The sequence below is a fragment of the Equus quagga genome, chromosome 7 (assembly GCF_021613505.1).
Source record: "Equus quagga isolate Etosha38 chromosome 7, UCLA_HA_Equagga_1.0, whole genome shotgun sequence".
Taxonomy (NCBI): domain Eukaryota; kingdom Metazoa; phylum Chordata; class Mammalia; order Perissodactyla; family Equidae; genus Equus; species Equus quagga.
The window spans coordinates 87,172,789-87,199,156 of record NC_060273.1 but is presented as its reverse complement, the minus strand read 5'-3'; the positions used below and the strand labels follow the sequence as shown (position 1 = coordinate 87,199,156).

Here is a 26,368-nt window from a genome sequence, read left to right as displayed (position 1 = left end):
TGCCTTTGGTGCCGTATCCAAGAAATCATTGCCAAATTTAATGTGTCGAAGCTTTTGCTCTATGTTTTCTTCTAAGAATTTTATAGTTTTGGGTCTTACATTTAGATCTTTGGTCCATTTTGAGTTTATTTTTGTATATGGTGTTAGTTAAGAATCCAACTTCATTTTTCTGCAAGTGGATACTCATTTTTCCCAGCACCACTGGTTAAAAGACTGTCCTTTCTCTGTTGAATGATCTTGGCATCCTTGTCGAAAATCATTTGGACACATGTGTGAAGGTTTATTTCTGGGATCTCTAGTCTATTCCATTGGTTTATGTGTCTGTTTTTATGCCAGTAGCACACTGTTTTGATTACTGTAGCTTTCTAGTAAGTTTTGAAATCAGAAAGTGTGAGTCTCCAGCTTTATTTCTCTTTTTCAAGATGATTTTGGCTATTCAGGGTCACTTAAGATTCCGTATTAATTTTAGATAGTTATTTTTTTTATTTCTGCAAAAAAGGTCATTGGGCTTTTGATAGAAATTGCATTCAATTTGTGGGACGCTTTGGATAATATTGACAACAATAAGTCTTATCCATGAACCTGACGTGTTTCCATATATTTATGTTTTCTTTAATTTCTTAAAGTAATGTCTTGCAGTTTTCATTGTATAAGTCTTTCACCTCCTTGGTTAAGTTAATTCCCAAGTATTTTATTCTTTTTGAGGCTATTATAAGCAGAATTGTTTTCTTAATTTCCTTTCCAGATTGTTTATTGTTAATGTATAGAAATGCAACTGCTTTTAGTATGTTGAATTTGTATCCTGCTAATTTGCTGAATTCATTTATTAGTTATAACAGGTTTTTTTGGTAGAATCTTTAGAGTTTTCTACATATACGATCATATCATCTGTGAACATAAATAATTTTACTTCTTCCTTTCTGATTTGGATGCCTTTTGTGCTCCTGAATTCGGTTTGCTAGTATTTTTGTCGAGGGTTTTTGCACCAATATTTTATAGGGGAAATTGGTCTGTAGTTTTCTTTTTTCATAGTGCCTTTGTCTAGCATTGGTATCAGGAAAGTACTGGCATCATAGAATGATTTAGGAAGGCTTCCCTCCACTCCACTTCTTTGGAAAATTTAAGGATGGTGTTGGTTCTTCTTTAAATGTTTGGTACAATTTACCAGTGAAGCCCTAAGGTTCAGGGCTTTTATTTGTTGGGATATTTTTGATTACTGATTAAGTCTCTACTAGTTATAGGTATATCTAGGATTTCTATTTCTTTGTGATTCCGTCTTGGTAGATTTTGTGTTTCTAGGAATTAGTTCATTTCGTTTAGGTTATCCAGTTTGACAGCATACCATTGTTCATAGTGCTTTCTTAAAACCTTTTTATTTCTGTAGCATCAGTTGTAATGTCCCCACTTTCATTGTTGATTTTTCAGTTGTCTTTTTCTTTCTAAGTCAATATAGCCAAAGGTTTGTCAATTTCATTGCTCTTTGCAAAGAACCAACTTCTGGTTTGTTGATTTTCTTTGTTATCTTTCTATTCTCTATTTTATTTATCTTTGCTCTAATCTTTATTATTTCCATCTTTCTGGTAGCTTTGGGTTTACTCTGTTCTTTTTCTAGTTCCTTAAGTTGTAAACTTAGGTTGTTAATTTGAGGGCTTTCTTCTTTTTTAATGTGTTTATAGCTATAAATGTCCGTCATAGCACTGCTTTCACTGGGTCCTGTATGTTTAAGTATGTTGTGTTTTGGTTTCCATTTGTCTCAGGATATTTTCTAATTTCCCTTGTGATTTCCTCTTTGATCCATTGATTGTTTGAGTGTGTTGTTTCATGTCCACAAACTTGTGAATTTTCCAGTTTTCCTTCTGTTATTGATTTCTAACTTCATCCCATTGAGGTCAGGAAAGATACTTTGTATGATATCTATCTTTTAGGGCATGAATATCTTTTGGGGAGCCGTTATACTTCCTACCACAGTCACCAATTTCTATCTGGTAGTTTATACCAAAACTAAGAGCTGTCCTTAATAACTCTCTTTACCAATCTAATACAATACATCAGCAAGCCCTGTCAGTTATTCACGTCTATCACTTTCTCTCCTTATCCACTGTGACCCCTAACCAAGCCACTCCCTGTTATATTGACCTGCTTTATTTCCTTTTAGTGTTTATCACTGTCTGAATGTTCTTGTTTTGTTTACATGAATGCTTTTATATTGTCTATCTCTCTCGTTAATTCTTGAAGGCAGGGATCATTTTGCTCAGAGCTATACCTACTGTAACTAAAACAGAGTCAGGCACACAGGAGATAGAGACTTTTTGAGTGAATTTTAATTAAGAAAAGATAGTTCACATTTGTATAGTGATTATTATGGGCCAGTGCATTAAATATATTTGTTAAATAAATCCTCATAAGAACTCTTATGAAGTAGGTACCACTAATTTCCCAATTTTTTTTTTAAAGATTTTACTTTTCCTTTTTCTCCCAAAGCCCCCTGGCTTGTTGTGTGTTTTTAGTTATGGGTCCTTCTAGTTGTGGCATGTGGGATGCCGCCTCAGTGTGGCCTGATGAGCAGTGCCATGTCCTCGCCCAGGATTCAAACCAGTGAAACCCTGGGCCGCCGCAGCAGAGTACGCGAACTTAACCACTTGGCCATGGGGCCGGCCCCCTAATTTCCCAATTTTTAAAATCAGAGAATAGAGGAACAGGGAGTTTAAGTTTCTGTGCCAAGGTCACACATCTAAAAAGCTATGATCCTGGGGGCCGGCCTGGTTGCATAGTGGTTAAGTTCACATAATCTGCTTTGGTGGCCTAGGGTTTGCAGATTTGGATTCAGGGGTGCAGGTTTGGATTCTGGCACTGTTCATCAAGCCATGCTTTGGCAGCATCCCACGTAGAATAGAGGAAGACTGACACAGATGTTAGCTCAGGGACAATCTTCCTCAAGCAAAAAGAGGAAGATTGGCAACAGATGTTAGCTCAGGGCCAATCTTCCTCACAAAAAATTAATTAATTAATTAAAAAATAAAAAGCTGTGATCCTGGATTTAAACCAGAGTTGTATGGCCATAGTATCTGATTCCTACTGTATCTTTTTTACTTTTCTTTTGTGATCATTGCCTTCTATGCAACACTTGTGTTTTTAAAGTACATGTCATATATGAATAAACTTGCCTTGAACTTCCCCCAAATTCCTTCTTCTTCCCCTTTTCTTAACTGACATGATCAACTTTCGTATAGAATTAACTCAGGGGAATACGAATCATGAAATGACTGTTTTCTTCTGCAATCATTACTTCCAAATCTGTCAGATTCCATCTTCTTTCCCTGATGCAGGTCTCTAAATGTAAATCTCCAATCACTTTTTGTTGTTAAAAGACCATTCAGTTTAAAATGGGAATCACACATCTGTGTTAAGCATCTTCCCTTATTGTTGTCAGCATTCCTTGTGCTTAACGTTAGGCCTAAGTTACTTTATAAGTAAATAGCATCAGTGCTCCTAAAAATCCCAAATACTACTCTGGAGATTAAATCAGTGTTGAAAATACTAATATGTTATGTTTATTCAAGAACCCACTAAATTTACTTACTTGCTTAACTGAAGAAAAAGAAATTATCCTGATGAATTACTGGAAGTGTGCAAGAATGAAGACAAAGAGACCAGTTGCATAATCCAATCGAGAGAATAGGAATGAGCAAAGCCCCATGGCTTCCAGAGACATTGAACAAGTTGAACTGATAAAACTTGTTGAAAAATCAATGTGAGTATTGATAGAAGATGCAGATTCAAGGATGACTTCTGGGTTTCTGGCTTAAACAACTGGACGAATAACGGCATTTACTGAGATAGGGCACGTGGATAAGGGGCAAATTTGGAAAAAAAAGAAATGACACAGTATTAAAATCCTACATTTCAAGCCTGAAATCTTAGATTTCAAGCCTATGATATGTATTCTCTGCCTAAAGAATGGCAGAGAATACAGATCGTAAATCACATTTCCTAAAGGCTCCTTCGGGCATTGGAAAGAAGTCATTGAAAATCTTCCTCTGAAATAGATTAAGCAAAAAGAAAGGAAAATAAATCATTTCCTGGCAAACTGATCATTCTTTAAGAAATTAACTTGTCTACATCAAACTATATATTATCTCATAGGAGACATTAAATTCTCTCTCAATACAATTATTCTTTTTCATTACTCTATCTTTGAGTTGTAATCCCATATGCAGTTATTATCTGCTTTTCTGAAGATTTTGGCTTTATTATTTTGCTAATTTATCAACAAGTCTGAAAAGAAGAGTGGTTCACATAGACCGTATGTTACATCTTTGCAAAAATCATTGTAGCTTATAATTTTTAAAAATCTAGGGGCCGGCCCTGTGGCCCAGTGGTTAAGTTCACGTGCTCCGCTACGGCGGCCCAGGGTTTCACTGGTTCGGATCCTGAGCACGGACATGGCACTGCTCGTTGGGCCACGCTGAGGCAGCGTCCCACATGCCACAACTAGAAGGACCCACAACTGAAATATACAACTATGTACGGGGGGGATTTGGGGAGAAAAAGCAGAAAGAAAAAAAAAAGATTGGCAGCAGTTGTTAGCTCAGGTGCCAATCTTTGGGGGGAAAAGAAAAACAACTCATGGATCTTTAAAAAACAAAATCTGAAAAAGGTCACATGAGTCAGCTTACTTTCCCTGCAGTTTTGCTTGCAACCCACTACAGAAAAACTTCTCACTAAAAACACAATTTAAAATGTTAAGCAAAATACAAAAGGAGAAAAAAAGAACTCCTTTTAAATTTACCTCTGACCTGGAAAGAAATTAAAGAACCCTCAGGTGCCAAAAACAAAGTGAGAACAAGGAGCCAGAGTATGATTAGGCTGACTGCAGCCCCACTTATGCTTAGTCCTGTTGACCAGTGTAGACTTGAGAGCCAAGGAGTCCTGTAGACAGAAAACAAAGGCTAATAAGGCCTTTGCGAAGTGGGGACTCTCATGGGACACCCCCGCATAAAGCAGGACCCCAAAGGACTGTAAGCTCAGTGTGAAGGAGAGAAACACATTTGCACCATAAGAGGAAAAAGAAAGGAAATGTGTCTCTGATAACTTTGGTACTAGGTGGAGGTAGGAAATCAACTTCCCTAAGAATTTGTAACCCAGAGCAAGTGCTCACATGAATTTGAAGCACCAGTGCCCTAACTATGAAGTCCAAAACTGTCAGATATTTATTTTAATGAGGTCACCAAGGTGGTTGGCATGTGCAAATCAAACCCTTTTGTGAGTAATGCACCTTCACCAAGGTTCAAAGGAATTCTATGAACTTCAACTATAATTTTATAAAGAAGTTCAGAGAACATATAAGGAAATAGAGGCTATGAGCAAAACACAGTAAAAGTAAGGGAGAACATCAGACATATAAGCTATCATTTACAGAAAATGTAAAAATATTATGGCTAATATGTTTAAATACATAAAAGAAGGATCTAAAAATAAGAATAAATAAAAATTGACCACATATTTAAAGAACCAAATATAATTTTTAAAATGAAATTTAAAAACTCAATCAAAAACAAGATAGGAGAAAAATGACAGAAATATACAGCAAGCAGGAAAAAAGAAAGCACAAAATAAGATGATATAAATGAATCAAAACATACAAGCAATCTTAATAAACATTTAAAAACTAAAATCTCTATTTGAAAGACAAAAATTATCAGACTGGATTTTAAAAATGTCAGGTATATGGGAATCATAAGAGACATATATAAAACATAAGATTCACAAAAACTGAAAATCAAAGAATGGAAAATTAAACCAGAAAAATACAAAACAAAGGGCAGGGTTTAGCGGTTAAGTTCTCGAGCTCCACTTCAGCAGTCTGGGGTTCACAGGTTCTGATGCCAGGTGTTGACCTACACGCCACTAATCAAGCCATGCTGTGGTGGCATCCAACATACAAAATAGAGGAAGATTGGCCACAGATATTAGCTCAGGGCCAATCTTCCTCACCAAAAAAGTAAAGTACAAACCAACAGAATACTAATATACCCATAGTAATGTATGTCAGAACTCACTTTAAAGAAATATGTATTGCTTGAAATTAAAAAGTCACAAAATAATTATAAAAGAATTCAGTTTATCAGAAAGATATTGTAATTTTACAATTATATGAACCCAGGAATGTAGCTTCAAAATTTTAAAGCAAAAATTGACAAAATTGACAAATTCATCATCCTAGTGAAACTAAACGCACAAATATGGAGTGAACTGATTTCCAACCAAAGTTTTGAGATAATGCAGAGGGAAAAGGTACTCTTTTAAACAATAATGCTGGAATAACTGGATATTTATATGAGGAAAAAATATTGAAACTTGGCCTGTACCTCAAATCATACACAAAAAATTAACTCAAAAAATTAACTAAACAAAAATGCCAAAACTCTAAAACTTCTAGCAAAAAAACGTAAGAGAAACAGATTCATGACATTGTGGTAAGCAAGGATTTCTTTACCATGGATGGGCAAATATACCAACCCATCCACCCCAAAATGAATATATTTAAAAGACACCATTAAGAAAATAAAAAGGCAAGCCGTAGTGTCAGAGAAAATATTTCTAATAAACTTATCTTGAAAAGAACTTGTATCTAGAATATATAAAAGTGTAATTTTCCTGAAAATTTAATAAATACAAATAAATATTCTTAACCAATGGATTAGTTTTAAAGGAAGAAATAAAATGTAGATATTTATATTTATTATCTACCTTGAGAAAAATGACATTTTTAAGCACATTCGAAGAACCTTGCCACCCTCCTGTTCTATTTTATAGTAAATTTTGTGAAAGACTGTACTATTTTTCCTTAAGTGTTTGAACTTTGGTATTTTCTTCATGAGGTTTTTAAATCCCAACCTAATTTCTTTAATATATGTGTGTGTGTATGTATACATATAAATATGACTATTCAGATGTTCTTTTCTTCTTGTGTCACATTTGGTAATTGGTGTCTTCAAAGAATTTATGGATTTCACTTACTTTATCAAATGTATTGTCTTGAAGTTGTTTATAATATTTCCTTATTACACTACAATATCTGTAAGCACTGTAGCAGAATTCCTTCTCTCATTTCTGATATTTCTAATTTCTTTCTCTTTTCTTAATCAGTCAAACTAGAGTTTTATCATTTCTGATCTTTTAGAATAACCAACTTTTTTTTTTTTAAGGAAGATTGGCCCTCAGCTAACTTTTGTTGCCAATCTTCCTCTTTTTTTTATTTTCTCCCCAAAGCTCCAGTAACATAGTTGTATATCCTAGTTGCGGGTCATTCTAGTTCTTCTATGTGAGATGCCACCACAGCATGGCTTGATGAGCAGTGTATAGCTCTGTGCCCAGGATCTGAACTGGCAGATCTTGGGCTGCTGAAGAGGAGCACACGAACTTAACCACTTGACCACCAGGCCAGCCCCTATGATACCCAACTTTTGATGTCACTGATTGCCTCTATTGTTAATCTACTTTCTATTTAATTGACTTCTGCTCTTTATTATTTTCTTCCTACTTATTTTAGGTTTAAATTGCTCTTTTTTATACCATTTTAAGGTCAAAATGTAGATAATTGATTATAGGCCTTTCTTCTTTTCTAATATAACAATTTATCCATTTAGGCCATGCTTTAGCTGCATTCTACAATTTTTATATGTTTTATATTTTGTTCAAAATATTTTCAAATTACCATTTTGATTTCTACTTTGACCTATGGCTTATTTATAAATTTACTGTTTAATTTTCAAATATTTGTAGATTTTTAATAGATATTTTCTTGTTGATTTCTAGTTTAAATATGTGGGTAACAAATTATACTGAGTGTGATTTCAATTGAGACCTGTTCCATGGCAGCCTATGTTGATTAATGTTCCATTTATACTTGAAAAAATTTATATTCTGCAATTGCCGGCTCTTCTTTAAATATCAGTTAGCTCCATTTGGTTCAAGTCTTCTATAGTCTTATTGATTTTCTTCTTGCTTTATCAATTAAGGAAAGAGAAGTATTGAAATCTCCAGCTAAAATTCTGAACTTTTCTCTACCTCTTCTCAATTATGTCAGTTTTTGCTTCATGCATTTGATACTCCATTATACAGATAGGATTGTATGGAGTCCTTAATAAATTTTAAATGTCATTTAAAATTTTACAAGGTAATTTAAATTTAAGTGATATTTTTAAAAACTCTCTTTTTGTCTCTGGGAATATTCCTTGCCCTGAAGTCCGTGCTATCGGATATTAATATAGCCAATACATTTTTTTTTAAGATTTTATTTTTTCTCCCCAAAGCCCCCCAGTACATAGTTGTATATTCTAGTTGTGAGTCCTTCTAGTTGTGGCATGTGGGATGCCGCCTCAGCTTGGCTTGATGAGCGGTGCCATGTCCACACCCAGGATCTACATATGATTTAAGCACCAAAATACATTGTAATCATTTTTACTTTATAGTCAATTATATTATAAATAATTTATTAATGAAAAAATGTTTATATATTTTCATACATTTGCCAGTACCAACATTCTTCAAACCTTCACATAGACTCCTGTTTCCATCTGGAGCCAGGTTCTTTCAGCTTTAAGAATATCCTTTAATATTTCTTGTAGGGCAAGTCTGCTGGCAGCAAAATTTCTCAAATTTTGTTTGTCTCATGGTATATTTATTTTGCCTTCATATCTGAAGGATACTGTCACTGGTATAGAATTCTATATTTTGTTTTGTTTTGTTTTTTCACTTTAAAGATAATGTTTATTGTCTTCTGACTTGCATTAGTTCTAATGGTATATCCGGGGAATTCTTAAATCTTTATTCCCTTGTATATAATGTGCCTTTTTCCTCTCTAGCCACTTTTAAGGTTGTTCTCCCCATCATTGGGTTCCAGCAGTTTGATTGTGATGTTCTTTAATATGGCTTTCTTTGTGCTTATCCTGCTTTGATTCCATTGTATTTTTTAGATCCTGTATGTTTATGGTTTTTATTAAATTTGGAAAAATTTTGAGCATTATCTCTTCAAATAATTTCTGCCACTTTTCTAGACTTCCAGTTACTTCTGTGTTCAGGTATTTCTCATGGGTCACTGATGCTCTGTTCACTTTTTTCAGCCTTTTTTTCCTCTCTGCATTCCAGTTAGTTTCTAGTCTACTAGCTTATCTTCAAGTTCACTGACTTATTTTGCAATGTCTAATAGTGCTTTTAAGCCCATACAGTGATTTATTGTTTCATCTCTTATATTTTTCTATTCTGAGAAATTTTATTTGCTTATTTTTATTGTTTTTATTATTCTCTTGAATATCACAGATTTTTCTTTAACTTCTTGTGCTTACTGGACATACTTATAATAGCTGGGTTTTTTTGTTTGTTTGTTTTATTTTAAGATTGGCACCTGAGCTAAAATCTGTTGCCAATCTTCGTTTTTTTTCCTTCTCCCCAAAGCCCCCCAGCACGTAGTTGTATATTCTAGTTGTAGGTCCTTCTGGTTCTGCTGTGTGGGATGCCACCTCTTCATGGCTTGAGGAGTTGTGGTGCTCTGTCCGCACCCAGGATCTGAATTGGCAAAACCCCAGCTGCCAACGCAGAGCACATGAAACCAATCACTCAGCCATGAGGCCAGCCCCTATAATAGCTGTTTTAAAAGTCTTGGTCTGGTAGTTCTGTTATCTCTAGTATTTTGGGGTCTCGTTTTATTGACTGATTTTTCTCCTGATTATGGGTCACATTTTCTTTACATATCTTGACTTCTTTACTTGACTTGACACATGACTTCTTTACATATGTAGTAATTTTTGATTGGATGCTGGACACTATTAATGAGCCAGCACTGAATGGCTGGATTTTGTTGTTCTTTATTATTGAGTGTTGACTTTCATTTTGCTAGACAGCTAATTTCCTTGCAGATCAGCTGGACTTCCTGATGTTTTTGTAAAGCTTTGTTAGAGTGAGTCTAGAAATAGGCTTCCCCTGTTTCTAATAGGCAACCTTTCTAGGTTCTCCACTGAAGTCTATGTATGTTCAATAAGATCTCTCTACTCTGATTGCATACAATTCGTTTATCTTCCAACCCTACATGAACTCCAGGAGTTGTACAGTTTGCAGCTCCTAGGCAGGTATTCTTTTCTCAGCCTTGAGGAATCTCACCCCACTTCTTTGCAGCTTAGTATTTAGCCACAGGCTCAAAAGCATAGCTTTCCAGATTTTGGAGTTTGTCTCTGCGTAGCTCCTTCTTCTCCAATACTCTATACAACATATTCCAGCTGACTTAGCCAATTTGAACTCCATTGTCTGTCCTCATCTCACTGAAGCCCTCATCATCTGTGTTCTGCTTGAGTTCCCCTTCCTGTAGTGGGGTCTGGTAAATTTCTTCAGGCAGAAAGTCAAGCAATTTTAGAGATCACATTTGTTCTCCTTCTCTTAGGGATCACAGTTCTCTGTTGTCACTTGTCCAATGTCTGAGAACAATTGTTTCATACATTGCGTAGTTTTCTAGTTGTTACAGTGGGAGAGACAGTGCAGTTCCAGTTATTCAGGTATGGCCAGAAACAGGTTTTCTAAACACATTTTTAAAACTAATGAATTAAAAACAAAAACCAAGAAACATCACACACCCAGAGTACTGATTCTTTATGTGAAATAAGCTTATAAATAGTGTGGGTTTTCAGGTACATGCGTGTACCATTTTCTGGGGAATGCTGAATTCCAGAAATACCAATTGAGTCTGAACATTGTACTATAACTACTCCCAGAAATTTTTTAGGCATTTTTATTAGAGATTTTTGGGAAATATTCCTTTATAATTGTGCCCTAAATATATGTTGGAATACACACATACACACACACAAAATGAAATCATACTGATTACAGTATAAATCCAAGCCAAAAGGATTTCTCAGAATATTTAATAGACTTTAGAAAAATACAAGGAAATGCTTTACCTTTCAAGCAAAATCCTTATTTGTTTAGTCAATTTAGCATTATCTGAAGTATAGCGTCTGTGGATGTTAATAGCTATTTGCAAAGTGTTGAGAGTTTACTGTCAACATATTTCCCCTTAAAGTTTAAGATTCAAGGTAAAAATTAATATTCATATTTTCCATAAATCTGAAAATATATATGCCTAATATTTTATCTAAAACATGATATTTTATATGCAGTACATGATGAAGATTTTTTTGGTAGAAATTAAGATTGATGAGGTAAAATTTTAATAATTTTATTAATACATTGCTTGTAATAATGGAAATATAAGCACCAGAAAATCTCTCAGTGGACCAGAAAGACTTAACAAATAATTAATAATTTACTAATTAATTTAAATGAAAAATACAACTGACTAATAAGCAAATGAAAAATATCTTTAACCTTAATAACAATAAAACAAGAGATTTTTTAAAAATCTAGATTTTTCAAAATTTAACTCCTGGTATTTCTCTTCAACCATTTCTTTTGCTAGCTCTCCCATCTCATTATTTGCCATCATAATTCACTTATTTTCTCATCCCTGAAACCTAGCATCGTACCTGACACTTTTACCCACAGCAACAAAATCATCATCATATTTTATCAATTTCTCTCCTAAATTCCTCTTGATATTTTTCTCCCTTACTTTAATCCAAGCCACCATTACTTTCAGTTGGGCTGCTATGTTGATGTTTTGTCCTGACCTCTCTATCTAAATTTGGCCTACATCACTCTATTTTCTTCTTAATATTTTTCAAAAGCTTTTCTAGCTTTATATTTTTTCTTAGAAAAAACCCTCAAAATATTAACAAGGTCTATAACATCTGGCTATTCCTTACTTCTCCAGCCTCATCTCTTCATGATCTAGTTTAGTGCATTTGTTGTCATGCATACTTGCATCCCGATTCTCACCAAGCTGCATTGAGCTTTAAGACCTTTCCATTGATGGTTCCCTCATTCTTGTTTTGTGTTTAGAGTATTTATTTATTTATTTTTATTGCAGTAACACTGGTTTGTAACATTATATAAGTTTCAGGTGTACATCATTATATTTCGATTCCTGTGTAAATTACATCATATTCACCACCCAAAGACTAATTACAATCCGTCACCAGACACATGTGCCTAATAACCCCTTTTGCCCTCCTCCCTCCCACCTTCCCCTCTGGTAACCAGCAATCCAATCTCTGTCTCAATCTGATTGTTTGTTGTTGTTTTTATCGTCTACTTATGAGTGAGATCATACAGTATTTGACTTTCTCCCTCTGACATATTTCGCATAGTATAAAATACCCTCAAAGTCCACATCCATGTTGTTACAAATGGCTGGATTTCATCATTTATGGCTGAGTAGTATTCCATTGTATATATACCACATCTTCCTTATCTATTTGTCCCTTGATGGGCACCTAGGTTGCTTCCAAGTCTTAGCTATTGTGATTAATGCTGCAGTGAACATATATGTGCATGTATCTTTATGCATTCATGTGTTCCTGTTCTTTGGATAAATACCCAGGAGTGGAATAATTGGATTGTATGGTAGTTTTACTCTTAATTTTTTGAGGAATCTCCATACTGTTTTCCATAGTGGCTTCACCAGTTTGCACTCCCACCAGCAGTGTATGACAGTTCCCTCCTCTCCACATCCTCGCCAACATTTGTTGTTTCCTGTCTTGTTAATTATAGCCCTTCTAATGAGGGTGAGGTGATATCTCATTGTGGTTTTGATCAGCATTTCCCTGGTAGTTAATGATGTTGAACATCCTTTCATGTACCTGTTAGCCATCCATATATGTTCTTTGGAGAAATGTCTGTTCAGATCTTTTACCCATTTTTTAATTGGGTTGTTAGTTTTTTCATTATTGAGATGTATGGCTTTATGTATTTTGGATATTAACCTCTTATCAGATATATATGGTTTGCAAATATCTTCTCCCAATTTTTAGATCGTTCTTTCATTTTGTTGATGATTTTCCTTTGCTGTGCAGAAGCTTTTTAGTTAGATGTAGTCTCTTAGTTGGTTTATTTTTTCTGTTGTTTCCCTTGCTCTGTCAGACATGGTACTTTAAAATATGCTGCTAAGGCTGATGTCGAAGAGCGTACTGCCTCTGTTTTCTGCTAAAAGTTTGGTGGTTTCTGGTCTTACATTCAACTTTTTAATCCATTTTGAGTTAATTTTTGTGTATGGTGTAAGATAATGGTCTACTTTAATTCTTTTGCATGCAGCTGTCCAGTTTTCCCTGCACCATTTATTGAAGAGACTTTCCTTTCTCCATTGTATGTTCTTGGCTCCTTTGTTGAAAATTAGCTGTCCATAGATGTGTGGATTTATTTCTGGGCTCTCAACTGTTCCATTGATCCAGGTGTCTGTTTTTGTGCCAGTATCATGCTGTTTTGCCACTGTAGCTTTGGATTATATTTTGAAATCAGGGAGTGTGATACCTCCAGCTTTCTTCTTTGTTCTTTTTTCTCAGGGTTCCTTTGGCTATTCGGAGTCTTTTGTCATTCTGTATAAATTTTAGGATTCTTTGTTCTATTTCTGTGAAAAATGTTGTTGAAACTTCCATAGGGATTGCATTGAATCTGTTGATTGCTTTAGGAAGTAGGAACATTTTAACTATGTTAATTCCTCCAATCCAAGAGCACAGAATATCTTTCCATTTCTTTGTGTCTTCAATTTCTTCCAATAAAGTTGTGTAGTTTTCAGTGTACAGATCTTTCACCTCTTTGGTTAAGTTTATTCCTAGGTATTTTATTCTTTTTGTTGCAATTCTAAATAGGATTGTATCCTAAATTTCTCTTTCTGCTACTTTGTTAGTGTAGAGAAACACAACTGAATTTTGTTATTGATTTTGTGTCCTGCAACTTGACTATATTTATTTATTATTTCTAAATGCTTTTTGGTGCATTCTTTAGGATTTTCTACAAACAAAATCATGTCATCTGCAAATACTGACAGTTTCACTTCTTCTTTCCAATTTGGATCTCTTTTATTTCTTTTTCTTGACAGATGGCTCTGGCTAGGACTTCCAATACTATGTTAAATAAGAGGAGTGGAGTGGGCATCCTTGTCTGGTTCCTGTTCTTGCAGGGATAGTTGTCTATTTTTCTCTATTCAGAATGTTATTAGCTGAAGGTTTCTCATAGATGGCCTTTATTATGTTGAGGTACTTTCCTTGTATATCTATTTTATTCAGAGTTTTTATCATAAGTGGATACTGTATTTTTTCAAATGCTTTCTCTACATCTATTGAGATGATCATGTGATTTTTATTCTTCGTTTTGTTAATGTGATGTATCATGTTGATTGATTTGCAGATGTTGAACCATGCTTGCATCCCTGGAATAAATCCCACTTGATCATGGTTTATAATCTTTTTAAGGTATTGTTGTATTCGACTTGCTAGTATTTTGTTGAGGATTTTTACGTCGATGTTCTTCAGTGATGTTGACCTGTAATTTTTTTTTGTGTTGCCCTTGTCTGGTTTTGGTATCAGGGTAATGTTGGCTTTGTGGAATGAGTTAGAAAGCTTCCCCTCCTCTTCAATTTTTCAGAAGAGTGTGAGAAGGATACATATTAATTCTTCTTTGAGTGATTGGTAGAATTCACCAGGGAAGCTGCCTGGTCCTGGACTTTGGGGAGATTTTTGTTTTTGTTTTTGTTTTTATGGACCTTACTTCTTCTTTTTCTTTTTTAGGAAAATTCGCCCTCAGCTAAAATCTGTTGCCAATATTCATCTTCATTTTCTTTTTTCCTCCACAAAGCCCTAGTACATAGTTGAATATCTTATTTGTAGATCATTCTGGTTCTTCTATGTGGGATGCCTCCACTGTGTGGCTTGATGAGTGGTGCATAGATCCACGCCCAGGATCTGACCCAGCAAACCCCAGGCCGCTGAACTGGGGCATGCGAACTTAACTACTCAGCCACAGGACTGCCCCTTTTGGTAGGTTTTTGATTACTGCTGTGATCTCCTTACTAGTGATTGGTCTATTCAAATTCTCTGTTTATTCTTGACTCAGTTTTAGAAAGTTGTGTAATTCTAAGAATTTATCCTTTTCTTCTAGATTATCTGATTTGTTGGTGTATAGCTTTTTGTAGTATTCTCTTATAATCTTTTGTGTTTCTGAGATGTCCATTGTAATTTCTCCTCTTTCATTTCTGATTTTGTTTATTTGAGACTTCTCTCTTTTTTTCTTAGTGAGTCTAGCTAAAGGTTTGTCAATTTTGTTTATCGTTTCAAAGAAACAGCTCTTAGTTTCATTGATTTTTTCCACTTTTTTTGTTTCTATTTCATTTATTTCTCCTCTGATTTTTATTATTTCCTTGTATCTACTGATTTTGGGCTTTGTTTTTTCTTTTTCCAGTTCTTTCAGGTGCACTGTTAGATTGTTTATCTGACATTTTTCTTGTTTGTTGATTTTCTTCCTGTCAGTGATTTCTAGTTTCATTATTTTTGTGGTCAGAAAAGATACTTGGTAATATTTTGATCTTCTTAAATTTATTGACACTTGTTTTGTGGCCTAATATGTGATCAGTCCTGGAGAATGTTCCATGTGCATTTGAAAAGAATGTGTATTCTGTGGTTTTGTGATGGAATGTTCTGTACATATCTACTAAATCCATCTGGTCTAATGTGTCATTTAAGGCCAATGTTTCCTTGTTGGTATTCTGTTTGGATGATATATCCATTGGTATAAGTGGTGTGTTAAAGTCCCCTACTATTATTTTGTTACCATCTATTTCTCCTTTTATGTCTCTTAATAATTGCTGTATATATTTAGGTGCTCCTATGTTGGGTGCATAGATATTGACAAGTGTTATAGCCTCTTGTTGTATCATTCCCTTTATCATTATGTAGTGCCCGTCTTTCTCTGTTGTTACAGTTTTTTTTTGTCTATTTTTTCTGCTATAAGTATTCCTACCCCTGCTTTCTCTTCATTGCCAGTTGTATTGAGTATCACTTTCCGTCTTTCAGTTTGTGAGTCTCTTTAGGTCTGAAATGTGTCTTGTATATAGTATATATATGGGTCTTGTTTTTTTATCCAATCAGCCACCCTGTGTCTTTTGATTGGAGCATTTAGTCCGTTGACATTTAAAGTACTATTGATAAGTATGTACTTATTGCCATTTTGTTACTTCTTTTCTGGGTGTTTTAGTAGTTCTTCTCTGTTCCTTTCTTCTTCTCTTGTTCTCTTCCCTTGTGCTTGAAGGATTTCTTTAGTATTGTGTTTGAGTTCCTCTTAATTTTTTGTGTATTTATTATAGGTTTCTGGTTTGTGATTACCATGAGGTTCATATATAATAATCTATTTATATAGCAATCTATATTAAGTTGCTGGTCTCTTTAGTTTGATCTCTTTCTAAAAGCTCTACTCTTTTACTCCCCTCCTCCCACATTTTATGTTTTTGATATCACATCTAACCTCTTCTTTTGTGTGTATGTATCCATTACCCTCTTATCATGGAAATAGATAATTTTGGTTCTTTCATCTTTTGACCTTCATATTATCTCCATACGTGGTTGATCTGCTACCTTTACTGTACTTTTGTCTTTACCAGTGATTTTATTGCCTTTTTGGGTTTGTTTGTTTTGTTTTTTTTTTTTTGATAATTTTCTTATTCCTATTTCTGGCCTTCTCTTTCCCACTTAAATAAGTCCCTTTAACATTTCTTGTAAAACTAGTTTCTTGGTGATAAACTCCTTTAATTTTTGCTTGTCTGGGAAACTCTTTATGTCCCCTGCCATTCTGAATGATAACCTTGCTGAGTTGAGTATTCTTGGCTGTAGGTTTTTCCCATTCAGCACTTTAAATATATTGTGCCACACCCTTCTAGCCTGTAAGGTTTCTGTTGAGAAGTCTGCTGATAGCCTTATGGGATTTCCTTTGTATGTAACTTGTTGCCTTTCTCTTGTGGCTTTTAGGATTCTCTCTTTATCTTTAATTCTTGACAGTTTAATTATAATGTGTCTTGGTGTGAGCCTCTTTCAGTTTATTTTGTTTGGTGCTCTCTGCTTCCTGTACCTGGATGTCTGTTTCCTTTCTTAGATTAGGAAAGTTTTCAGCTATTATTTCTTATGGATTCTCTGCCCTTTGTCTCTCTCTTCTCCTTCTGAGATGCCTGTAATATGGATGTCAGTGCACTTGATGTTGTCCCAGAGGTCCCTTAGGCTGTCCTTGTTATTTTTAATTCTCTTTTCTTTTATCTGCTCAGTTTCAGTGATTTCCTCTTGTCTTTTTCCAGCACACTCATCCATTCTTTTGTGTCATATACTCTGCTATTGAGTCCCTCTAGTGAATTTTTCATTTCCAGTATTGTTTTCTTCATTTCTAATTGGTTCTTTTTTATATTTTCCAATTCTTTGCTGACGTCTCACTGAGTTCATCCACTCTTCTCCCAAGATCAGTGAGCATCCTTATGACTTTTTGTTTGAACTCTTTGTCAGGTAGATTGTTTATTTCTGTTTTATTTAGTTCTTTTTCTGGGGGTTTGTCCTGTTCCCTTACTTGAAATGTATTCCTTTACCTCCTCATTTTGCTTCTTTCTCTGTGCTTATTTCTATGTATTAGGTGGGTAAACTACGTCTCCTGATCTTGGGGAGGTGGCTTTATGTAAGATATGCCCTATAAGGCCAAGCAATGTGCTTCCCTCTTGTCACCAGTTCCAAATGTTCCAGGAATGATCCCTGTGTGGGGTACATGTGTCCTTCTCTTGTGGCAGGGTTGCTCTTGCTGCTGGTTCCCAGGGAGTCTAGGCTGTCCCCTAGCCAGCTGGTTGTAATGCTCAGCTGTGTGTGGCTGCTCTGGAGCCTTCAGTCATTTTATCAGGCATGGGAAGCCCCAGCACAGTTGGCTGCAAGGTCTAATAGCAAGTTCCTCTTGCAGTTTTTCTGTTAAGAGTCTAGGCCCCCAGAGTGGCTGGTTGCTGGGCTCAGGGGCTTACAATTGTTGTGGGCCTCTGGCCTGCAAGGCTGTTGTCAGCTCTCTCAGGATTGCAGCTGAGTTGGGCTGGCCCCAGGCACAGGAGCACTCAATTGTTTCAGGTTTTGGAAGGTGGGGCTGATCCCCTATGTGGTTATTTGAGAAGCACAAGTCTTTTGCTGCTGATGAGTCCCACCGCCCACAAGGCCACACACACTGTCAACACAGACTTGCCCCATGCATGCGTCCTGACCCCCTGAAGTGGACCCAGGTGCCCCACTGCAGAGGCCCCACACACTCCTCCAATGCCCCACACTCTCCATCCGCTCCTCGCGTACCCTGCCCAGCAGAGGCAGACCCAGTCACCCAGCTGCAGAGGATCCAGGCACCCAGCCTATGCAGGCCCACAAGTGGCCTGAGAGCTTGTTGTCGGGTGGGACCAGTCACTAGGGCAATCTGCCTGGCCTGGCTGAGCTAGTTTAAATGGGCACTCTAGTGGGTGGGGCAGACCCTGGGCTAACAGGAGAGGGGAAATCTCCCATGGCATCTGCCAGCGTCTGGGTCAGCACACCTGTACTAGGTCACAATAATGGCTGCCATCAATGTCTCAGTCCCTGAAGAGGTCTCACCTCTCACCAAGATGCACCCAGAGCCTATCAGGTGAGTGTCTTTTCGCCAAAGGACTGTGTGCCTTTCTGGTGATTTTAGGTTACTTTCTGAAATGAGTGAATTTGTGCATGGGTCCTTTAAGAGGTGGCTTTTTTTCCCTTATGTCCGATAGCTTTTCTGGGGATATTCCTCAGTGTTGTTAGTAGCCAGCAAAGCCAGATATCATGAGACTTATCTCAGTTGTGCTGAGTCCAAAGGATGCTTATAGCAGTAGTGCTCCCCTGCTCAGGTCCCCCACTCCTCCAGGGAAGGCTGTGTACCTTATTATTGCTTCTAGCCAGCCATGAACCACCACAGCTTGTGAAGGTGGCTTTTATTCTCTCCAGCAAGGAATGTTTGCCGCTTCTACCTCACTTGGGACTGTCCCTTGTTGCAAGGGTTCTTTTTATCTAGTTTTCAGTTCTCTCTCAGGGGTAATTGTTCCCAGAGTAGTTGTAAATTTGTTGTGTCCATGGGACGAGGTGAGTTCAGAGTCCGCCTACACCACCGTCCTGACACCTCTCCAGTTCCCTCATTCTTGAATGTTCTTTTTCTGCATCTGTTTTCCCCTGGCTAACATCCTCAGTAAATGACATCCTCAGGCCAGCCTTTCCTAACTCCTCTCACACAAGTTTCAGCATAATTTTAGTTAGTTACTTATATAACTTGTTTAATGTCTGTTTTGCCAGTTAGCTTATAAATATCATGAAGCCAAAGAACATATTTATATTGTTTGTTTTAGGAGATCCAGGAACTTTGAGTATTTCCTGACTTAGATCTGATACTTGATAAGTAATTATTCAGTTATGATTAAATATTATACAAGAGAAAGGTGCTTCCAAGGAGATGTTCAGAAATGGGCACTCTCAGTCACTGACAGAAGCATAAATTGATGCAACCATTATGAAAATCAATTTGAAATTATTTTTCAAAATCTTTAAGTGTTCCTTTTCTTTGGCTCTGTAATTCCAAATCTGGGACTCTATCCAAGGGAAATATTTAAATATATATGTAAATAGTGTACAGTATATTTATCTGAGCATTATTTACAATATAAAAAATTTGGAAACCCTCAAACATTCAATAAATAGAAATTTGTTTAAATAACATTTAGGAAAATTTATCGGCTTAAGTCATCAAAACAGTTTCACAGAATTATGACATAAAAGTCTTCAATGAATCTTTATGTAAATGTCTTTGTGAAAGAGAATTCAGTGATATGGGAGAATCTAAAAGTTTAACTTAAAAAAATAATAAAATCATTTGCAAAAAATAAAAAGGAATCCTTAATTTAAATGGCAATCATGACATCTCATTTCCATGTCATGAATCTTAATAAAATAGTAGCAGAGATCAGGTCAAAAAAGAAAGGGGAAAAAATGTAGGTAAAAAAAGTTGTACGTAGAAGGACCCATAACTAAAATATACAACTAAGTACTGAGGGGATTTGGGGAGAAAAAGCAGAAAAAAAAAAAAAGATTGGCAACAGTTGTGAGCTCAGGTGCCAATCTTTAAAATAAAAAAAAAAATTCTGTAAAATCCCATACAAATGGTGGCTATTTGTCAGTGAGAATTAACATTTATCTTTTGTTCTTATACACAGCAAATCACAAACGAAGGATGTGAAAAGGATCCTGAGTTCTTTTTTTAAAACCAGCATGTTATCTTTGAATGGTTTTGTAATGAATTTAACCCTGTCGTTGCATAAACAGCACAGACACACATAGCCTTAAAATAATAATATGTTACATAATAAATGATTAAGGACATAAGAATGAATAAGGACGAAAATAACGGTTACAGACATCAAGTGTCACAAGGAGGTTGGTGGAGGCAAAGATAAATGTCAGTGTGTAGATGTGGATGGCTTTAGGAGAGAAGGAGAGCTTGTGGCATTTGCTATGACTGTGCACTTTCCCAAAGAGGAGATGCCACATGTTTTACATCAGGGAGTGTTGGCATATTAGTTTAGAAATGAATGAAATGCTTTTAAGGAAATCATGTGAAGTGGATTTTGATTAATGACGCTGACCTGTTAATTCTTATAATATTTTGAACCTCTTTATAGCTCTTCGAGACACTGGAAAACAATCTATTAATAGTAACTGGAAGATTGAACACTCTGGAGCATTCAACTTAGCCGGAACTACTGTCCATTATGTAAGACGAGGCCTCTGGGAGAAGATCTCTGCCAAAGGTCCCACTACATCACCTTTACACCTCCTGGTATGAGGGAACAAATCGATAACATTGCATAAGCAATCTTGCTATGGCAAAGGGCATTTCTATCGTGCCTTCTCTAATCTTTTTTCCAAATTTGAGCTATCAGGTAGACATTTAAAATCATTTAAGAGGTAGGCTTTTAGGGTGTTTTTTAAAAATATGTTTTAAATCATGATGTCTAAAACAAATTATTACAAGAGAAACAAGATGTTTTAGCGAATTCACAGACTCAAAGTAGAGGTGAATTACCAGGCAATAAGGAATCTCTTTTTCCTAAAAGCACACATTTACTAACAAGAGTGGATGTCTGTAAAGAGAGTGCTATAATATAGCAGATCATGGCATTACATACATCTGTGAAATGAACATTGTCTGCATCTGTATAAAATGGTGTTGTCCCTGGGGAAGAGATTTGGTAACTATATCTAACAGTGCTTCCAATTACCCTGTTCTGTTTTCTTACTAGAAAGAAAGAATTATGAACATCTGAGAGTTTGGGATGATAAGTCTCTTTACCATATATTGAAAGACTAGATATGAGGCAGGACAGAGTTTGTAGTGGAAGAAGCAGAACAGTAGGGCTCTATGCCCAAGCTGGTGGCAGGTTCACATGCCCTTTTTGACCTTGATCATTGCAGTCAGTGCTAATGTCTCAGGGACCAGAGGACTGACTGCACAACTGGTATGTTTTCTGTCCTAGCAGCAAAGTCTAAAATTCAGACACTTGAACTCCTCCTTAAGTCTTCACATAAGAAATACTCTAAAACACAATCACTTGACTATTTATTTGGAGTGTGGCGTGCCACATTATTTAATACCTCTATACAATTTAAGTTGAATTTGTCTTCAGTTGGAGACATCTGTGTTGCTAGTCTAGGAGCCGGAGGTTCAAATTACATGTTGGCCTGTTTGTTCTTCCTACTTTGATGTGTCTGCAAATCACCTGGGGTTCTTGTTAAAATGTACATTCTGATTCATTTGGTCTGGGGAGGAACCTGAGATCTGTGTTTCTAACCAGCTCCCAGGTGATGCCACTACTGCTGATTCATGGACCACACTTCTAATAACAATGTTTTGTAGAACTGCAGTCAGTAGGCTCTACCAACAGGAATACAGGGAGTAAGGTTAGTTGTGTGGGGACCTTCTGTTCCAAATCTTAATAATAATAATATACATCATTCACTGAGCACTGAGTCAGACACTGTCCAAAAGTGCTTTACATTCACTACAGCATTTAATCCTGACAATAACCCTGTGTAATATGTATCGTTATTACTCCATTTTACAAATTTTTAAAAAACTTAAGTATGAAAAAGGTTAAGTAATGTGCACAGTGTCTCCCAAGAAGTTATCTGTTAATAAACCAGGTGTTAATCAATCTTCTATGCTTCTTCCCATGATATAAAGCTTAGAAGTTCTTTACACCAGACAGCCTTGATTCATAAGTGTATGTATGCCTTGAATAATTATTTTGTTCATCTCTCCAGTTTCTTTGGATCGCATTACTTAATTTGAATTGGAAACTCCACTCTGTGCTCTGTGCAATCTGGAGAGAGAAAAAAATGACTAACAGAACATTGTATGACCAATTATCTTGCCCTTTCCATGATTGGGTCACTTATAATAACATCATCAACAACAAACATGTTTTAATGACTGAGTTGCAGAAAATGCCATCAGCTTGCCTGCCTTATATGAATGTAACCCACACTTTTTATGGAGCAAGACTGAGGCTCTTTTACTGAGCCTCTAATTCAAAAATCTTAAAACAGTATATGTGAGACCTCAGGGCTGGGCACATGGAGTTTCCTTGATGCAGAATTCTTAATCTGACTTGTAATTACCAAGGTTTTTCCTGGAAGCATGAAACGTAATTAAAGTCAGTGAACTATGTCTAAAAGAAGGCATCTATGTGACCTGGATTTATTCAGTAATCCAAGGGAAACTGCACTTTTAAGATATTTTTCTTTAATGACTATTACAGATTGAAAGCCGGTACTGAATTTTGAAAGGCAATACTTTCTGCTGCCATGCTTCAGTATGTGCCCTCAACTGCAACACGGTCACACTTTCCTTCTTGCAAAGAATACTGCCAAATTCAAATGGTTTAAGAAAGAGCTAATGATTTTGTAGCCAATGTCTTTATTTTAAATGGCATTAGATATTCAAGGACAATCTAAAGTTCTATCAATGAAAAGGTAGTTTTGTTAGGAAAAATAGACACATTTTCATTTAATTAAATAAATTGGCAAATAGCTATTATTTATATGTTCACTTCATCACTTTAAAAACTATGAAATAGTCTGGTTATGTGCATAAACAAGGTAAGTTAATCTCACTCTCTCTCTCTTTTTTAACGCGTTTAGCTGAAAGTCACTTATAACAGGCAATATCAAATGAGATATTTAAAGCCAAAATAAGCACCAGGATACACTTAGAATTAGTACCCACTATATTATGTATATGTGAGTTTAAAAACTATTATTTTTATTATTGATATAGGTGATTTATAATGCCATCATGCTGGTTCCCCAATCCACATATTAAAATATATCTTAATATTTCTGTTGCTATATTGAGTAGACTCTTGAGAAAAAGTAAAGAAAATTAACCTTGGGCTCATTTAAATTTTCTCCCATGGAGTGTTAACTCTAAATTACCTATCATTACAACTACTTGATACAGGTTAAATATCAAACAAAGTTCTCTAATAATTTACCATAATTTCAAATTTAGATATATATTTTTATGCATGATATTGTATTATATAGATTGCTTCCATAATTCCTTAGATCGATAGAATTGATACATTCCATGGGGTTATTTGACATATTTTGTGTAAATATATTTATAAAGAAACATATATTCTCATTCATTCTTTCATTTAAAATGAGTATATTTCAGATATTTTTCTTTAATTTAAAATATGTATGACTGCTCATGATGATGCAGTGGGTCCCAGGGGAGAACAAAACAGACACGGTCCCTGCTTGTGGTTTAGTCCACTGTAGCCCAAAGTTCAGTCATTCTCATGCATCCTTTATGGTTTATTGCACTGTTTACATATGTATACATAACTGTACCATTATTAATTTAATATTTATTATCAAGTTCATTTACACATAGATTCTTTACAGAGGAAGTGATCATTACTACAAATGGAAAATTAGTAACCTTGCCAAAATTAAAAGTTAATTGTAAACATATATGGAATATAATTCTTGTCCTCCAGTTGGCTTAGAAGTTCTCTACCCTATGGAGTGAAATGATTCCCAAAGTCTTCTATCCTCCTCCTCTCTTGATACAGGTTCTCACTATCCATCTTTTAGTTTTATGTGCTTGAAAAGGCTGCATTTGATATTAGATTGTGGGTTATATGTTGATGTTAGATAGGACACATATCCCTGACCCCCTGCTAATGTTATCTCATCCACGTACCATGCTTTGGGGAACTGTTTAGTCCATCAGATGGAGAGAAAATGATCTGGTATCTCTGCACTCATTCAAATGGGCTTTTTTTCTTGCGGTCTGTAGCTCAGAGGTAAGTGTGTAACTCCAGTCTTTTCAGAGTATGACAGTTTCAACATCTAAGCAGTAATGTCCCAATTCTACTATGGATTAAGGGAGCTTGCACACCATGCAATAAGCATTTTAAGGTATCAATATCCTTAGTTTTATGCTTCACTTTGAACGTGCTCTACTTTGACCCATCTGCCTTGATCACTTTTATATATTATCTTATAGGTGCTGCTGTTTCAAGACCAGAATTATGGTCTTCACTATGAATACACTATCCCATCAGACCCTCTTCCAGAGAATCAGAGTTCTAAAGCACCTGAACCCCTTTTCATGTGGACACACACAGGCTGGGAAGATTGCGATGCAACATGTGGAGGAGGTGAAGGATTTTGCAATATTTGTCTTTCCAAAACAGCAGTTGTTTTCTGATTAGCCATTGACAATTAAGACAGATCCACCACCCCTTATCTGAAATTCCAAACTCCATAAAGAATTGGAAACTGAAAGGCAAGAGAGAAGGTATTACAAGAAGGAGAGAATGATCAACTATATCAAAAGCTGCTAAGTCAAAAATAATGTGGACTGAGAATTGACTCTTATGTTTAAATATATTATATTGCATTTATTTTATTTTAAAATGTCTTTATTATATTTGAAACATAGAGGTCAATGATGACCCTGTCAAAATTCATTTTAATGAAGTATTTGGCTCAAACGACTAAGTGGAATGAATTCAAGAGAAAATGACATATCATGAATCGGAGAAAGGATTCAAGGTAACTTAGGAAATATTGCTGAAAGAAGAAAACAGAGAAATGCAGCAACAGCTGGAGGGGAATATGAGTTTGTTGTCGTTGTATTTAACAGGGGGAATTACACATGATTAATTGCCAGTGTGCATTTTCTAGAAAAGAATGGAAAACTACTGATGCAAAGAAGAGAGCAAAAAATGGGTGAAGTGATACCCTTGAGTAGGCAAGCTGGAGATGGATTGGAGTAGTTGGCTTTGGGTTGAAATATGGACAGCCCATCACTAGTAACAGGAGAAAAGACAGTATTTGTGAACAGAAGCAGGCGACAGGAACTTATAGTGGTAGTCTTCTAGTTACATCTATTTTATTAATAAAAGCCATCTTGCTAACAGCGAAGGTGGAAAAAGGAGATAGTAGAATTTGGAAAAGAGGTCACTTAAGAGAGTGAGAGAGTGAATGAAGTGGGTAAATGTATCTTGATTGTGTGGTAGCTCTCCCTGATGGTACACTTGAAGTTAAGGGTCATGAACTTAGTTTGACAACAGCCAACATAATGGTGTGTTACCCTTCAGTTATGTATAGCATGCAGATGCACTTGTGGAGTGAGTTTGGGAATTGCCAGGTGAGTATAAAAAAATAAAAATAAAAAATATAGGTGACCTGAGGTTGTTTGTAAGGAGCTGAAAATGGTTCATCATGGAATTTAGTTATATAAGGAGGAAAGTAAAGAGATCAGCAGCTTGAAAGACGGTGAAAACGTGGTAAGATTGATGGATTATAGGGCCTGGTGGGGTTAAAGAACTTTTAGTCTCAGGGTATTAAAGGGAGAGGGCTGGGAACACAGGAGATGGTGACAGAAAATAGAGCTGAGATTATGGAGGAGTCATAGTTATTGGTAATAACAAGACCAAGGGAGTTCATGGCTGAAGTAAAGTGAAAGGCAGGATCTCTGGGAAGAGAAGAGGCTAGGAAGTGAGAGGTCTCAGTGTTAGAAGAATCATTCAAATGGATAACATAATTACAAAAATTGTGCCAGAAGCAGTATTAGAAAATATAACAATAATCCAGGAACTAAAATCTTAAAGAGAGGGAGTGGCCCAAGGGTTGGTGTTTGACTCCAGCAAGAAGGGGGATGCGTTCTATAGTCTGATCTAAAGCTGGATGTTTGGGAAGAAGGAAGAGAGAATGGTTGGGTAGTGGCCTGAGGAGGATGGACACCCATGCTGCCTCTAAATCCAAAGGTGCAGGGCGTAAGCAGGAAAATGGCCACCCCCCTGGAGGCTGCAGGGAAAGCAAGAAACAGTGTCCTCAGGAGAGAGCAAAAA

The 26,368-nt window shown here is 36.0% G+C and overlaps 1 protein-coding gene across 1 annotated transcript in view; it reads left to right on the top strand.

Moving 5' to 3' along the window:
* ADAMTS19 (ADAM metallopeptidase with thrombospondin type 1 motif 19) overlaps positions 1-26,368 on the top strand; it is a 236,109-nt gene that overhangs the window by 171,368 nt on the left and 38,373 nt on the right. The window contains exons 17-18 of the mRNA XM_046668387.1: positions 20,618-20,775; positions 24,517-24,670. Of these exons, the coding sequence (XP_046524343.1) occupies positions 20,618-20,775; positions 24,517-24,670 (312 nt within the window). The remainder of the gene's footprint in view (positions 1-20,617; positions 20,776-24,516; positions 24,671-26,368) is intronic.